The sequence below is a fragment of the Hypanus sabinus genome, chromosome 7, assembly GCF_030144855.1.
Source record: "Hypanus sabinus isolate sHypSab1 chromosome 7, sHypSab1.hap1, whole genome shotgun sequence".
NCBI lineage: Eukaryota > Metazoa > Chordata > Chondrichthyes > Myliobatiformes > Dasyatidae > Hypanus > Hypanus sabinus.
The window spans coordinates 46,020,178-46,036,973 of NC_082712.1; the positions used below are offsets into that span (position 1 = coordinate 46,020,178).

At 38.5% G+C, this 16,796-nt stretch overlaps 1 protein-coding gene across 8 annotated transcripts in view; it reads right to left on the reverse strand.

The window, feature by feature from the left end:
* Nucleotides 1–16,796, reverse strand: part of adgrl3.1 (adhesion G protein-coupled receptor L3.1) — a 573,597-nt gene that overhangs the window by 76,295 nt on the left and 480,506 nt on the right. For all 8 annotated transcript variants that reach the window (XM_059974620.1, XM_059974623.1, XM_059974622.1 and 5 more), the window contains 2 exons: nt 14,637–14,703; nt 13,390–13,481 (listed from right to left, as the gene is read on the reverse strand). In XM_059974620.1, coding sequence (XP_059830603.1) covers nt 13,390–13,481; nt 14,637–14,703 — 159 coding nt within the window. The remainder of the gene's footprint in view (nt 1–13,389; nt 13,482–14,636; nt 14,704–16,796) is intronic.

Consider the following 16,796-nt stretch of genomic DNA (forward strand, 5'->3'; position numbering starts at 1 on the left):
GCTGCATCAGATACAGAGTACCAATTATTTTGTTCTCTTTTACTCTGAGGCACCGGAGATGGCATTAAACAGTCTTACAGAATCTAAAACTCAGCAAAAGTTCATTTTCATCCTATGTCACAATGTTCAAACAAAGCAAAATTAAAAAGAGACACCCATGTTCTCTGTAAATGGCTCGTTCCCCCCATTCTCAACATTCTAAACCAATATGGGGAACCACAAAACATGCAACACACATTGTGCCTTGGTAGTCTGTAACATTAGCCAGAAGTAATTTGTAGTGAACGGTTAATGGACAGCAACGAGCTAAAGGAAGTTCCTGAATTGATTGTGGCTGGAAACCACAGGCTGCAATCACAAGAGACAGGAAAATAATCAGGCAGTTGGCGATAGCCACACAACATGCCACAAAGAGACAGGAAAAAAAGCATTTCCTCAATCTTCAACATATCAGACATAAAACAGTCAAACTTGAGAGAGAATTTTCTGGACAGGATCCCTTGAATAAATTGAATTTCAGTAGCTTCAATTGCACTTTCATCTTGCTTTAAATTATTGGGGAATTCAACATGCCTGGCAAAATAACCAACAGGACTGTTACATATGAACCATATGCAGGTTGGCAGTAAAACAGAGGAATAAGACTGCAGAATGTACTTGTGTGGCGATTGCTTATCCAGCTTTGATTAGGAAAATTAAAACATTCACTTTATGGATAATGCAAACAAAAACAAAACCTGTGGAATAATATTCTGCAATTGAACTCAGGATAATGTTGCTGGGAAGCTCTCCACCACTCATTCTGACAAGAACGTAAAATTTGATAGTGTGACCACTTGAACTGCAAAAACCTGTGAGGACCAAAGACCTTCGAACCTTCATGATCTGAGCAGTTATGAGAGAGCATGTTGAGATAACTCTGGATGCAATGCAGAGGCAATTTGAAGTATTAAATTAAGAGTATCATATTAAAAAATAATACAGGTTGTCACCGGTAATGAATGGGTTCCGAATTTACAGACAATCAAAAATCGATTTTGTCCATAAGTCAGAAAATATATTTTTAAAAAAACACTTGACATGATAACTGTATTTTCACAGTATTAAGCGAATGATATCAAAAGCACTGGAATGATAAGAAAGAACAACCACTTAAAGTGAAAAGGGAAAGGAGACTAGTCTTGCCATGTGATGGAATAAAGATATGTAGTCTGTATGTTGGATATTTGAATTTAATAGTCCAGGAGCTCACATGTCCATAACTAGGGCATCTGAACCCAGGAACAGCTAATAATGTCGATTTAAGGACATTTCCTTCAGCCTTCACCAGGATGGCTTTAATACAAATGGATGACTTTTTTTTTTATTTCACCACAAGGGTATCTCACTTCAAGAACACAGAATAGGTGTTCTAGTAAAGGTGGATTGAAGAACCTGTTTCTACCATGTCTGAGCTGACTAGAATGCCAACATAAACTAATCACATCTGTCTACACATGGTTTCTATTTCATTTCCTGTCTGTCATTGTGTGTCCAAATGCCTCTTAAACATTGCTATAGTATCTGTTTCTGCAACCACTCCTGGCAGCCCATTCCAAGCACCCACCCAGCAGTCTGTGTTGGAAAACTTGCCACTGTCCTCCTTTCACCTTGTACCTAGACTGGGTAAATGCAAAGTTTTTTCCCCGGGGTGGAGGGTCAACAATTAAAGGACCTAGGCTTAATATGAGTAGGAGCCTGAGGGGGCAACCCCCCCCCCCCATACACACACACACAAAGGGTGGTACGCATATGGAATGAACTACCACATAAAGTGATAAAGATGGGGACACTTAAAAGACATTTGGACAGGTACATGGATAGGAAAAGTTTAAGAGATAGATGGTCAACATTCAAACAAATGGGACCGGCTTTGATGGAATTCTTGGTCAGCATCAACAAATTGGGCCAAATGGACTGTTTCCATGACTCTATTATTTGACTTTTCTAACTTGGGACAACGACTCTGCCTCTCTATCCTATCTATATCATGTTGGGAGAGTAAAATGTCAACACTTCCTGGAGAACTGGAGGCAAAAGAAAGAATTATTATTAACATGATGCATCATATTGTAGCTATTGCTTTGGTCAGTCATCTCTGAAGGGAACTGCAACTATTTATACATCCCAGCTCGCTAATGACCTTAGAAAAGATATGCAAAACCATTTTCCTTCATTTGCAGCTCCTTTCCAGAAAATTAAATGAGGTCAAGGATGATTACAAAGGTGGTATTAGTTGGTGCTGAACAGTAAATGTTTTTTCAATTTTCTTGGAGAGGGTGAAAGGGAGGGAGTAATGGATTAAAAAGCATTTGTGCAATTGTACACATTGGCTGCAAGGAGGGAAGACAATTTGTCAGAACAAAGTCATTCCGCTACAATGACTAAATAAAAAGCCACAAACTACAAACTCTGCATGGCGGGGTTGGGGGGGGGGGGGAGAAGAGGTGTCAAAATGACTTATTTTAAACACCAGCAATTAATTTCAAGGATACTGACCACTGCAAAGTGGAACTGAAAGATTTTATACCATTTCCGTTCCAGTAACATTGAAGAACATCTTTCAACAGGCATTTATAAAGCATTGCTTTATAATGGCTGAAATTATATGCCTAAATAAATGCATTTCCATAAATCAATTTCAGCAACATATCCAATCAGCTGCTAGAAGCTGAAGCTCTGCAGCAAAGCCGTGTTTGGATAAAAGCAATTAAAGTTATAAAGAGCCCCAGACTACAGACACATTCCTGCAGTCCATTACAGTCCTATTAGTCAGGTTCACATCAATAAAGGTAACCATTTTTATGCATTGTCTTGTGATAATGTAATGAGTTGATTAAGAACGGCTACTTCTACTCGGAGACTACAAGGTGACTTGCTCAGCAGATGCTTAAGGCTTGTTAATGGGGCTTGAGCAATCATTAATCTCTCCAATTTCCCTGCAAACTCTTGGAGCTCCAATACAGTCCGTAATCACAAATCAATGAGATTATTTAAATGCTGATGATTGTCATTTCAACCCCCCTCCAGGAGGAAACTGGCTCTTATCCATGGCATTTGGTATTTAAACAACCATAGTTAAAATGATAGCTGAAACAAGCAAAGGGGAATTTAAAAAAAAACACTGAACAGAATTGTTCATACTGATTCCCAATGAATAGTCGCACATTACTGGACTCAAAGCAAAATGACAAGGTCACCAGGAAAAAAAGAGAAAGGCGAAACTTGGAAAACTTAGAGAAGCCTTGGAAAGAATGAAAACATAAAATTGTTCAAACTCCATTCTTTCTGTATTCATTTCATTCATTTAGAAAAATATCCTGATCAAGTTCACCTTAAGTAAAGAAAATTGAGCAAATGAATAAAGATGGTAACTCCCAAATAGGGTGATAGAATTTCACAGAATTAAAAAAGAAATATGAAAAGAAATTAATTTTTTATCTGAGATGTTATCTTATATTTTAGCATAACCTTCAGTATGGAAAGCACAGGCAAGTTGACAAAAATCATCAAATATGGCCTTTGATCTTTCCATGTTGCATGGTTCATTTATTTTAAAATGAACATCTTAATTAATATCCAGTAAGTAAAACAGTGAATTTGGGCAGATGGGTCTGATGCTTGCTGAACAGATTCAATGGGCAACAGTGATAACTGTAAATATACAGAAAGTGTCCACATTCCAGTATGAAGCTTTATCTATCACTTGAAGAATATTAAGGAAAATCAAAATAAACAGGATTAAAAGAAAGAACAAGAGAATAACATTTTACTCAGAACTCACATCATTCATTCACAAGAGATGTTAGTTCAATTTTCAACCTTAATCCATTAAAAGACTGTTTTCTGTTTGTTTCCATTACAATCCCAGTCCTGGACATCAATCACTTAACTGACTATAGCCAAAATCCAGAATCTATGGGCTCCAATACTTCCTCGAATCCATTTGATGATAAAATCAGAACAAATAGATAGAGTGACTGATTACATCTTCTGGCAAAGCCTTGATATTTGGTGGCACAGATCACTAAGGATTAAATATTTGGAACAGAAGACCTCATGGAGCTGCACACAGCAAGCATCACACACAGAGGTCACTGCCCCAACTTAGTTTTAGCACTTGTGAAAGTGAGCCAACTGTCGCAGAAATTCTCCTTAGCATAAAATTATCAGGTTGGACAGACTTAGAATTCTTTTCTCTTAAGCATTGAGGCTGAGGAAAGATCTGATACAAGTTTATAAAATTATTAGAGTCAGAGATCAGGAAGATAGTCAAAACAGGGGAGAAATTTTGAATTCTGGAGGGCTTAGCTCTTAAGCTGAGAGGGGGAATTTGAAAAGAGGATGTGAGGAACAAGTTTCTTTGAAACACCATGGTTGGTGCATGGAACATGCTGCTAGTGGAAGCAGATACGATAGTTGTACTCAATAGGCTGTGGACAGGAATACAAATATGCAGGGAATCATCTGCAGGCAAAGGGGTGGCTTAGTTCATATCATGCTCGACATAGATATTGGGGGCCAAAGGGGACTATTGCTGTGCTGTACAGTTCTATGCTCCTTAAAATTAGGCCCTCTTGAATGAAAACTGTACTTAAAAAATGATGATTACATGATAAAACTGCAGTCGTTTGTGGAAATGTGTAATGAATAGACAGCCACATACTTGACCTATATCCTCTTAAATAGAAGTTTCATTCTGAAAGTTTTTAAGAAACAACTACCCTTGCTGAAAATTAATCTTTCAAGCTCATAATCAATTGCTATTTACCACAGAAAACAAATGATGCATTAACCGCATAAGTACAGGTTAAATGAGTTGGATGGCTCATACTGGCTGTGTGGTGAAAAAGGTACAACAGTGCCTCTTTCACTTCTGATGGTTGAAGAAGTTTGGTATGGGCCCCCAAATCCTAAGAACTTTCTACAGGGGCACTATTGAGAGCATCCTGACTGGCTGCATCACTGACTGGTATTGGAATTGTACTTCCCTCAATCACAGGACCCTGCAGAGAGTGGTGTGGACAGCCCAGCGCATCTGTAGATATGAACTTCCCACTCTTCAGGACGCTTACAAAGACAGATATGTAAAAAGGGCCCGAAGGATCATTGGAGATTCAAATCACCCCAGCCACAAACTGTTCCAGATGCTACCATCCGGGAAACAGTACCGCAGCATAAAAGCCAGGACCAGCAGGCTCTGGGACAGCTCGTTCCACCAGGCCGTCAGACTGAATAATTCATGCTGACAGAACACTACTTCTATGTTATATTGACTATCCTGTTGTACATAATATTGATTATTAATTACTATGATTACACTACGGAGACATAGTGAAAAGATTTTTACTCCTCCTGTATATGAAGGATGTGAGTAATAAAGTCAATTCAATTCTTTTTGTTGTAAGCATCCAATGCAGTCTATTTTTTAAGATAACTAATTATGCAAGATACAGAAAAAACTGAAAGACAATAATTTACCACGAATGCCAGTCAATTCTGCATAAAAAATCTGAGAGTGCATACTTTGTTGGAAGATGTTTTTTGTATGATTTGCCACAAGAACCCAGCATCCATTATGGAAAATACCCAACATTCAGGCCATGCCCTTTTTTCACTACTACCATTGGACTGGAGGTGCAGAAGCCTAAGGTCCAGGTTCAGAAACAGTTATTGCTCTACAACCAGCACTGTGGATAACTTCATTCATCACGACTCTGAACTGATTCTACCAACTACAGACTCAAGGATTCATGTTGTCAGTATTATTTTTATTTGTACAGTTTGTCTTGTTGCTTACATTGACTATTTGGCAGTCTTTTGTTACTCCTGTATAATTTTCTTTGTAAAAATCTACTGGAGTTCTTGATACTTCTAAATGCCTGCAATAAATTAATCTCAAGGTGGTACACGGTAACAAATAGCTACTTTAATAAATTTACTTTGAACTTTGCTACACAATTTATCTGACAGAACATAATTATTTATGTTTGTTTTGTCATCCCTCTTGTGACCCTTCATTAACTGCTTAAAATTTAATTCACACAAGTTTATTAATAGGTGCTAGAAGGCAAAATGAAAACAGCTTAAGCATAAAAATCAACCAATTTTAATAATGAAGATCAGCTGAGTAAGTTTCCTTGTGGCAATTTTTCAAAATTATTTGAAAATGAAAGTGTTCAGAATGTTCATTGAGTTCTCAGAATTACAAATCAAGAACCTTATCTGATCTCTTTCATGACAAGATGATTAAGATCTTCATGTGTCGAATGAAAGTCAACACTGGGCACGACACATGAAGCTTTTCCTTACACAGACAGAGGCTGACACCTGGAGTGCTGTCAGAGGTGGGATCAGCTTTGACTGCAACATTTGAAAGGAATTTAGACAAACGCTAAAGTAGGCAATGTACAGAGGCATAATGCAGAAAATGGGATTTGTTTAGATGGACAAAAAGTTTGGCATAAACGATCCAGTTTCTGTACTGCATAACTCATTGTCTTGATGACAAGATCACTCACTAATTTGCGACATCTCTCTCTTTGTACCTTCCATAGCGTATGCAATAGCCACAAACAAGAGAAAATCTGCAGATGCTGGAAATCCGAGCAACGCACACAAACTGCCGGAACTCAGCACGCTCGAAATGTCAACTGTACTTTTTCCATAGATGCTGCCTGGCCTGCTGAGTTCCTCCAGCATTTTGTGTGTGTTGCTATGTAATAGCCAGCTGGGTGTAAGAGAATAATAATTTTTAAGGACTTTCAATTGCTGCATAAAAGGATCTCACTCTAGTCCTGATGTAAGATTAGACAGTGACCTCTAAGACATGAATCTAGGCTGAAAGGATTGGATGAAATTACCCATTGCAAAATTCTCAGTGAAATAAGCTTGGACAATAGGAAAAGCACGGCTCGTGACCTTGTAACTCAGTATGAAACTTCATTTAATTAGCAAATTACTTCAAACAGGCTACAGGAGTGCAGGAGCAGGATGTGAAAATCTCACACTTTAGTGCATGAAGGGCATTATTCAAGAATTAAAGCCTGGAGAATAATGTTGCCAGAAAAATGAAAGGCTTTGTAGTTTTATGATGGATAGCTGGGCTTGCATATAATTCACTCAAAACACTTACCTCAACTGAGAACTTGGGAACTCAGAACTCAAATGACACTACTGCAATTAACGATTAGAAAGGAAAGCGTGCCAACATTTAGAAACAAGTTGGATGATTGCTAATTAAAATAAGCCCCTACAAGATGAGAAAAGGATAGAAACATAGGATTAGAAGTATTGCTTACTTGGTGGAAAAACACTGAAAAAGACTGGAAGGGATAAATGGTTTGCTTCCATGCTGGATGCTTCATGTACTTCTAAACAATGCCCTGAGACAGCAAACTGCTGACAGGTAAGCTGTAACTGTCTCAATAATAACGACAAAGTTCGTGAAACAGAAATTGATGCAAAAGGATAAACAAATTACTGCTGCAAACTGGTTAGCTCACTTGGCATGTTTATCACACAATTGTAAACAAGCTCAGAATATGCATGTGCAGTTGATTTAATAATGAAAACAGATCACGTATCACAGGCGACTGTGGACCATACAAGAAATTAATGTTAATTTGATTTTTGGAGGCATAAGAAATTAAATTAATTTTATAGTAGAGGAAGATAAGGGTCTGGAAGGATGTTTAACATTTAGAAAAAAATAAAGACTTCAAAATTAATTGCTAAAGTCTTTGACACCAAGATTGTAAGATAATTAAAAATAGAATTGTGAAGTACTTAAAATTGCTAATCAGTTTTGGAAACAATATTACAATATGGGAGCTTCTGTATGATTTAAGCTTAGAGCCTTCTGGTAACTGCAAAATATCTCATTAATTTACACAAGTAGTCATAGAGAAACAACTTCTCTAAAGAGGCAGAACAAAAGCATACATCTCCTGGACAGAAGTCTGCTACAATATCATCCAAATAAAATTATATACCACTTTGATTTCCCTTTCAGCTTGGCTTGTAAAAATATCAAAATTGGTGTGGGTCACACCTTCGCAATTCAGTACAAAATATCTAGCATCATCTGCAAATTTTGATTACAGATAATTGGGCCATCAGATAATCAGGGCAGCAACTTATTTGGGACACCCCTTAAAGAGCAAAAGCAGTGACTTTTCTCACTGAAGGCAAGAGATATGTAGTTAGACAATTCAATATGGTTTTTCTCACCTTGGCTTCCAAGCATTCAGGCTTGGGGATGCCAGAAAGGAGTGAAAAATAAACAATTCCACTACTTCAATGTGTTAGAAATTATGAAGAATTTGAAGGTATTGACACTCATCTTGAATGTTACAATGAAAATGAAGATTTGGAGGGTGCAATCATCAAAAACAATGTATGAAGGTAATCCATTATCTACACAAGGTGTCTGCACTGATTTTGATCATTTACAATCAAACAAAAGAACATGGCAGTGTACACTAAATTAATTCTCCATTGATAAATATTAGAAACAAATACAGTATTATAGCACTGCAGTAGTATAGGTAGTGTTCTAATTGTTACTTGGGTAAATGGTAGTTTGTCTTTTTATATCCTTTTAACTATTTCCATGAAACTTTGGCTAATTGAGGCAGCTGTTTAACTGGGGAAAAAAGGTACTGGTCCCGATCTGTCCCAATTAACTGGAGTCTGTTGTACATTCTTAAGATTCACACAGTACAGAAATAGGCCATTTGGCTCAACACGTCCATTCTGACCATCAGTGGCTATCTGAACTCATTCCATTTACCAGCATTGATCTGTAGCTTTTTATGCATTGGCAAGTTAAGTGTTCACCAAATTTGTGAGAATACCTACCTGCTCCACTCACTCAAGCAGTCTGCTCCAGATTTCACCCACTGTTCCAGAGAAAAAGTTCTCCCTCAGTTTCTCTCTATCCCCTTACCAAAAATTTATACTCTCTAGCTTTAGAAATCTCTCTGAGGGGGGAAATGTTTTTATGTTAACTAGTCTAGCCATGTCCCTCACATGTTTATCTATCTAAAGGCTTATCCTTATTCAACTGCATCAAATATTGTTGACAAGAAAATTTTCAGAGTTTAAATGTTGCTTCTCTGCTGATATTGTTATACCAAGGAGACAGAGACCCCAAATTAATCATTTGAATTTATCCCACGAAGCAGGAATTATATTGCCTCCTTTCTGCTCAGTTTCCCACATCCTGATAAATGTAGCTTAGAACGGTAATAAAGTTATTGAAGATCAATCTCTACCCACTGTAGAGCCAGCCATGAATCTAGCAAAACTCTGATCTGTAAAGCTTTGGGGACCTTATTCCTCCCAGTTCTTCCTCTATAGCTCAACAATGGTAAAGTCAGGTTTTGAATCGTAAATTCCATTGCAATTGTATGAATTGGACTAGAATCAGGAAGTCACACCCAATAATGAACCAGAATGTTCTCAATTTTACAATTATTATTCAGTTAGACAATGGAAATAAATTGACCAAAACAAAATCTGGTGAAATCAGAAACACAAGAGATTCTGCAGATGCTGGAAATCTAAATGAACTCAGCATTCTGTGTGTGCTAATCTGCTGAAATGTTCATTTTTCCCTCCCCGGAGGTACAACATTTGCCGCTGTTTTTGTCAAGGAAATCTCAGGCAAGAAGCAAATGTCTTGCTAAAATTTTCCCAGAATTATCAACACGGGATCATCAAAAATGGAGGAAATGGACCCACTATGGTCATTATTCAATTAGGGAATTGTTCAGTATGCCAGCAAGAAAATGAATCTCCAAGTTGTATATGGTGACATATATGTGTTTTAATAAACTTACTTAGAACCTTGAACTTCAAAGCCCATAGTTTCCTGAAGGTGGCTTCAGAGGCTGAGAGACCTGACATACGTTTATAAAATTATCAGACATTGATGGATAGCTGGCATCTTTTTCTCAAAGTTGAAAAGTCTAACATTAAAGTGTATGCATTCAAGATAAAAGGGGGCAAGTTGAAAGGAGATGGGCAGGGCAGGTTTTCTTTTAAAACACAGAGAACGGTGGGTGCCTGTAATGTACTGCAGGATAGAGAATATATAGAAAAGGAAGGAGAGGAACCATGGTCAGCTGGAAGTGATTGGTGTGATTAAGGCTCATTAGCTTAATTAGTTCAGCACATTGCCAAAGGCCGAACAGCCTGATCCTGCTGTACTGTTCTATGTTCTTTGAGCTGAAAGTCATTCACTGGTGATCATGTGTCTCAAGATCACCACCATCTTGGATCACAAGACCCTGAAGCGGTTAGTGAGGTCAGCTGAGAAGATCATTGGGTTGCTCTCTTCCCGCCATTACAGATATTTACACCACACGCTGCATCTGCAAAGGAAACAGCATTATGAAGGACCCCATGCACCCCTCATACAAACTTTTCTCCCTCCTGCCATCTGGGAAAAGGCACCGAAGCATTCAGGCTCTTACGACCAGACTTTCTAGCAGTTTCTTTCCCCAAGCCATCAGACTCCTCAATACCCAGAGTCTGGACTGACACCAACTTACTGCCTCTACTGTGCCAATTGTCTTGTTTATTATTTAGTGTAATGCCTGCACTGTTTTCTGCATTTTATGCAGTCCTGGGTAGGTCTGTAGTCTAGTGTAGCTTTTTTTTTGTGTTGTTTTATGTAGTTCAGTGTAGTTTGTGTACTGTTTCATGTCGCACCATGGTCCTGAAAAACGTTGTTTCATTTTTACTGTGTACTGTGGCAGCAGTTATGGTCGAAATGACAATAAAAAGTGACATGAACTTGAACTTGATGCAGGAAGGCTCTTCAGCTCATCACACCAGTACCTACCATCAACTATCCATCTACACTAACACTACATTCATTCACTTATTTTATTCTCCCTATGTTCACCTACACACTTTCTTTTATTCTTCACACAATCTCAGTTTCTCCCACATTAAACCACTCACTTACACAGAAGGGACATTTTGCAGAAGCCAATTAACTTACGGACCTGCACGTCTTGGGAATGTAGGAAGAACCGGAGCACCTGGGGAAAATCTGCGTCACCATATTGACAGCACTGGATATCAGGATTAATCCCAGGTTTCTGGCCCCGTGAGGTAGTGAATCTAGTAACTGCCCCACTGGACACCATATCCATAGTGGAAGAAAATCAGGGAGTCTGCATTTCAATAGTTTACTCAATTTTTAAGCTTAACAGTCGCTACAGAAATGAGGCTGACTTCATGGCAATTAAATTCCCTAACTTCCTACATGTGGGCATTAGCTAGAGTTGGGTTTCCTTCTTTAATGCAGAATCAGAATCAGAATCAGGTTTATTATCACTGGCATGTGTCATGAAATTAGTTAACTTAGCAGCAGCAGTTCAATGCAATACATCATCTAGCAGAGACAAAATAAATTAATTAAAATAATAATAAATAAACAAGTAAATCAATTATGTATATTGAATAGATTTTTTTTAAATGTACAAAAACAGAAATACTGTATATTTTAAAAAAAGTGAGGTAGTGTCCAAGGGTTCAATGTCTATTTAGGGACTGGATGGCAGAGGGGAAGAAGCTGTTCCTGAATCACTGAGTGTTTGCCTTCAGGCTTCTGTATCTCCTACCCGATGGTAACTGTGAGAAAAGGGCATGCCTTGGGTGCTGCAGGTCCTTAATAATGGACGCTGCCTTTCTGAGACACCGCTCCCTAAACGCGTCCTGGGTACTTTGTAGGCTAGTGCCCAAGATGGAGCTGACAAGATTTACAACCTTCTGCAGTTTCTTGTTTGAAGATGTAATCAATGCATCCGACAAGGTAAACCAAGCCTATTATTTGAATGAACATCAAGAAAGCTGAACCAGAAGTCATTTGTGGAAAAAGAATTGAATAAAGCATACAGAAAGATTTTCAGACCCAGAAATATATTAGTTAAATAATTTTCCAAGTTACTTTACAGACTAACCAATATAGAACTACCTTTAGGAGAACAGATATCTCAAAGAGAGATGCTGTCAATGTCTCAATCTCATTTTTATATATTTTTATATCTTTGGGTCAACTTTGCACAACCATAAACCAAATAGATGCCCAAGTGAACTACTCCCATTCCTCACAACATCATGCACTTAAGATATCAACGGAGTCACAAGAGACTGCAGACATTGGAATCAAGAGAAACAAATAACCTTCCAGCTGAACTCAGTGGGTCAACCAGCACCTATCATGGGTAAAGATTTGTTCATATTTTGGGTTGAAACCCTGTGTCAAGAAAAAGTCAAAATGGGTCTTGACTGAATAATAGATCGATGTACTGAATCTAATACTGGCTGAAGACTTTTAGCAAGACCACAGAAATTCCCAAAATTAAAACAAAAGCCAGCTCCAATAAGTGAATTTAACATTTACTAATGCAGAGTCTCAATACATTGACAATGCCCTTTCCCTCACAGATGCTGTCTGGCCCATTAAGTTCCTCCAACAGTTTGTGTTTACTTCAGGTTCCAACATCTGTGTCTACAACAAAAGCTATGTGTGTATACACACACAAGCTTCACCCCCTACGTGCACTGTGGTCATATTAACATTCATGAAGCAGTGCTCGAACAATGGACAACCATTTACCATTTTCCATCCTACATTGTTACATGATTCAGAAAGACCAGACTCATGAAATGTGAATGCAGGCACTAGACAAAAGCCAGAATTCAACACTGATTGTGCTCAAGACATTTCAATGCTGGAGATATTTTTTTACATTCATTGTTCACTTGTCCTAATGATGTGAATGGATTTAGGATTAGGAGTGAATAAAAAATATCACAAATTAAACTACTTGGGACATAAATGATGCAAGTGTGGACCTTTTAATTCAAATCTCCCACACAGACATCAGGTTATAGATTGCATGTTACTGTTACAATTTTTAATGGCAAGGCAGCAACGAGTACTGCCAGGGACAATACCATCAACCCACGCTCAAATGACACTGAAACAGTGCATCTGTCTTGTTCAAAACAGGTATAATAACTGAGCTGCAAATTGTATTTTCATTTTGTTTGAGGTGCTGGCTGTAAATGAGACTGGGATCCAGTTATGGAACTCTGAGATCTGATGGAATTGAAAGGGGGATTTGATCTGATATAACAGTAAAGTAAGTCTCGAATGAATAGCATGCTGCATCTTGGCACAATATAGATTGTCCAAATGATTATGCAGCATTCAATTGCAGAGAAATTCAAAGAGGGAAAAGTCTGGAAATTACAATTCAATCACAAAGTAGAAATCGTTTCTTCAAAAAAAGAATGTGACCACAGGAACAAATGATGGAAACTTACTTGATATTGTCTAAACAGCTAGATTCTGGTTTCAGCACAGTTGTGTGATGGAACATCTTGTAAAGAGCAATCCCAAGAAATATCACATTCAACTACAAAAAAAGAAGCAAAGTAAGTTCTTTCAAATTTCTGCAAAAGATTCCCCACACACTATGCAATGTTTGCCCTGCACGATCAGTTAATAGGTGTCTGAACAGCACTGTGGCTGGTTTAGTTTACCTCATGAATATATTCGTTCTCAAAAAAAAGTGAGAAGCTTAAACTCCACATCACTCTTCCTGATCCAACCACCAATTTTCCCCAAATTTGAGATGACACTTGTTCCCAACATGGGCAATAGCAATGACTGATGGTTATTTAAGGGCTCTTAGTTCATAGATGCACCAGCACGTAGTCTCACCAAACCACCCACCTCACCATAAGGCAAGGGCAGCTCACTGCTTCAGAGCAACTTTTGCTTATAAAGAAACAACATGCATATAGTTGAAAGGCTGAGCAAGTGACAACTTTTTTCTTTGGAGCAAAGGAGGATGAGGTGATTTTACAGAGGGGTACAAGGTGATAAGAGGCTTTTATAAGAGTGAACAGCCTATGTGTTTTCCCCTGGTTAGAAGTGGCTAATAATAGAGCATAATTTTAAGGTGGTTGGAGGAAAGCATATAGGTGATGTCAGAGGTAGGTTTTCATATTACAGAGAGTGGTAAATGCATTGAATGAACTGCCAGGGGTGGTAGTAGAGTCAGATCCACTGGAGACCTTTAAGAGACTGTTAGATGCAAGAAAAAAAGACGAGCAACGTAGGAGAGAAATATTAGATTGATTTTGGAGAAGATTAAAAGGTTGAAGCAACATCGTGCACTGAAGTTTCTGTACTGTGCCGTATTGTTCGATGTTCAATAATTAGGAGTAAAAAAAAGTACACAATTTGACTTCAGAGCCTGCAGAGATTATGATGAGTATAATGCAGTCTTGTGGGTTTAAGGAAACAACCATTAAAACAACTATTGTTTACAATTTTTAATTGACCATTTCTCTTCTAGTTATTCTTTTTAGACTTACTGCTACTCAAAACACTTTTGCATTCACTTAATACGCTGAAACTGTATAATTGGTTGTGGAGACTAAGCGAGTTAGGGATAAACATTCCTTATTAAAATGAGTGCTATAAATTAAGGGCAAACAACATAGGTCTAGTGAAAGTCCAGTTTAATGTCCTTGGAGGTGCTGTGTTAATTAGCAGCACTTACCATAATAATCAAGGTGGCAGGGCCTATAAAGCTCCAGATGAAGTATGTGTCTAGCCTTAACCAACATCTGTAATGAAACACAGGGGACAACAGGCATTCAAGGTGAGTACAGACATATATCAATAGCAGTGGACTGACAGAGAGGAATGCACACTGCAAAACAGGCCACAAAGAGCCAGAAATTATTACCCCTTCATCGGTTTAACCCTTGAATTATAGCTCCAGCTTCTGAAAGCACAGTGGTGGAAAGACCTGCTTAACAATTGGGGAAGAAAGCAGAAATGCAGGACTTTTGCTACTTCCTCAGGTTCAGGCAACCATGGAAATGGAAGTTTGACATTGATATTTCCCAGCTCTCAGATTCCTTCATCACCCTTTTGACAAGAATTGTCAGACATTTATCTGACCAAAGCCATGACTAATTCAAGGTAAAATAAAGAACATAGTATGAACTTTGAATAGCTGTGATGGCCAACTTTTAATTTTGTTAGAACGGTATCCTGTTAGATCAGGGATAGTTCCTGGCTTGGGAAAATTACAGAGTGCAGAGTCAGACTTACTACTTTCAAGTAAATTATTAATCATATCATTTCCTTTATGTTCAAAGAGATCAAATCTGCGGATTTCTTGAAAATTACCCCTTTTCCTCAATTTATGTGACAAGAGCACTGGAATAAAATGATATACTGTGGGGAGATAAATCTAGCATGTGAATTCAATATTCAAACAGAATATACAATGAGCTCATTGATGGGCTGCTTACAGTTTTCCTCTGGGCCCTTCCATGAAAAATCTAAATGATCAGTTTAAGAATCAACCATGTTGCCATCAGGCACAGATACTGATGGTTCAACAGCTTCTTCCCCACTGCCACAGGTCCTTTCATTGACCTGATAAATCCTACGAAAACTTGGACTATATTTCTTCTTTGCTCTCTCTCTCAACTTGCACTAATGCTGTTGTGTTTATTTTTTAATGTAGTTTACGTACAAATTGTTTTTCATGAGTCCACTCCTCCTCCTCTTCCTCCCTAGGTCCTCGGACTCTCCCTCTTCCTTCACATTCCTGCCCTCTAGGCCTCACTCCTCCTCATCGCCTGGTCCCCTTACCCTCCCTCATCCCTCTCTAATATCAATTCATTTCACAATCGTTTCCCTGACTGATGAGGCTCCAAACTCTTCCCTCACACCAACTCCTGAGCTCTTTTCTGTGACTGAACCACTCTTCCGTGCCCCATCACTACCCCACCAAAATTCATTCCCTAACCAACATCTAGTTTTCTTTGTTTAAACTGACCCCACTCCCCTCCCCCTGATCCTCTGTCCCCAGTGAGAAGGAACACAACTGGTTTGATTAAGGTGTAGGGGGCAATCTGAGTCAGGAAGTAACTGGTATCCTGACCTGTTGGAGGGAGTGGAGTGAAACAAATGAACCTGAGTTGGTTTTCATCACAAAGTCAGGACATGCTCTTGAAAGAAAGCAACAAAAACTAGATTGGGCTGCAGGAGCTGAGATTCAGAAGGCACATTGTGAAACCTAATGTGGAAGATACCCTGATACACGCAAGTTCAACCCGTCAGAATCACAGAATCATATAGCACAGAAACAAGCCCTACAGCCCACCACATCCATTATACATCTTCACACCAATTCTATTTATTTACATCACATTCTGTGCCTTGGGCATTCAAGGGCTTGTGGCCAAAACTGGTTACAGTAAATGCCAGTGTTAAATATTTACCATAAAGCATACAATTAACATTTTCCTTAGAGAAAACATGATTTTTATTTGTCTTGGTGCTGAGAAAGGCAGATTCAAATGAATGAATTTCTTAGTGACTTCTCTCATCACAGACTTGATCTTTTACATGGACAACATTTGGAATAATTTGCACAATTTTGGGCTCTATATTTAAGAAAGAATCTGCTGACACTGGAGAGGGGGCAGAGGATGTTGGCAAGAATGATCCCAGGAATGAAAAGCTCTACATTTGATTGTTTGTCTCTGGTCATGTAATTGATTGAGTCCAGAAGAATGAAGGGGTCTCATTGAAACCTTCTGGATACTGAATGACCTGGACAGAGTTATAACCATATAACAATCACAGCATGGAAACAGGCCATCTCGGCCCTCCTAGTCCGTGCCGAACTCTTAATCTC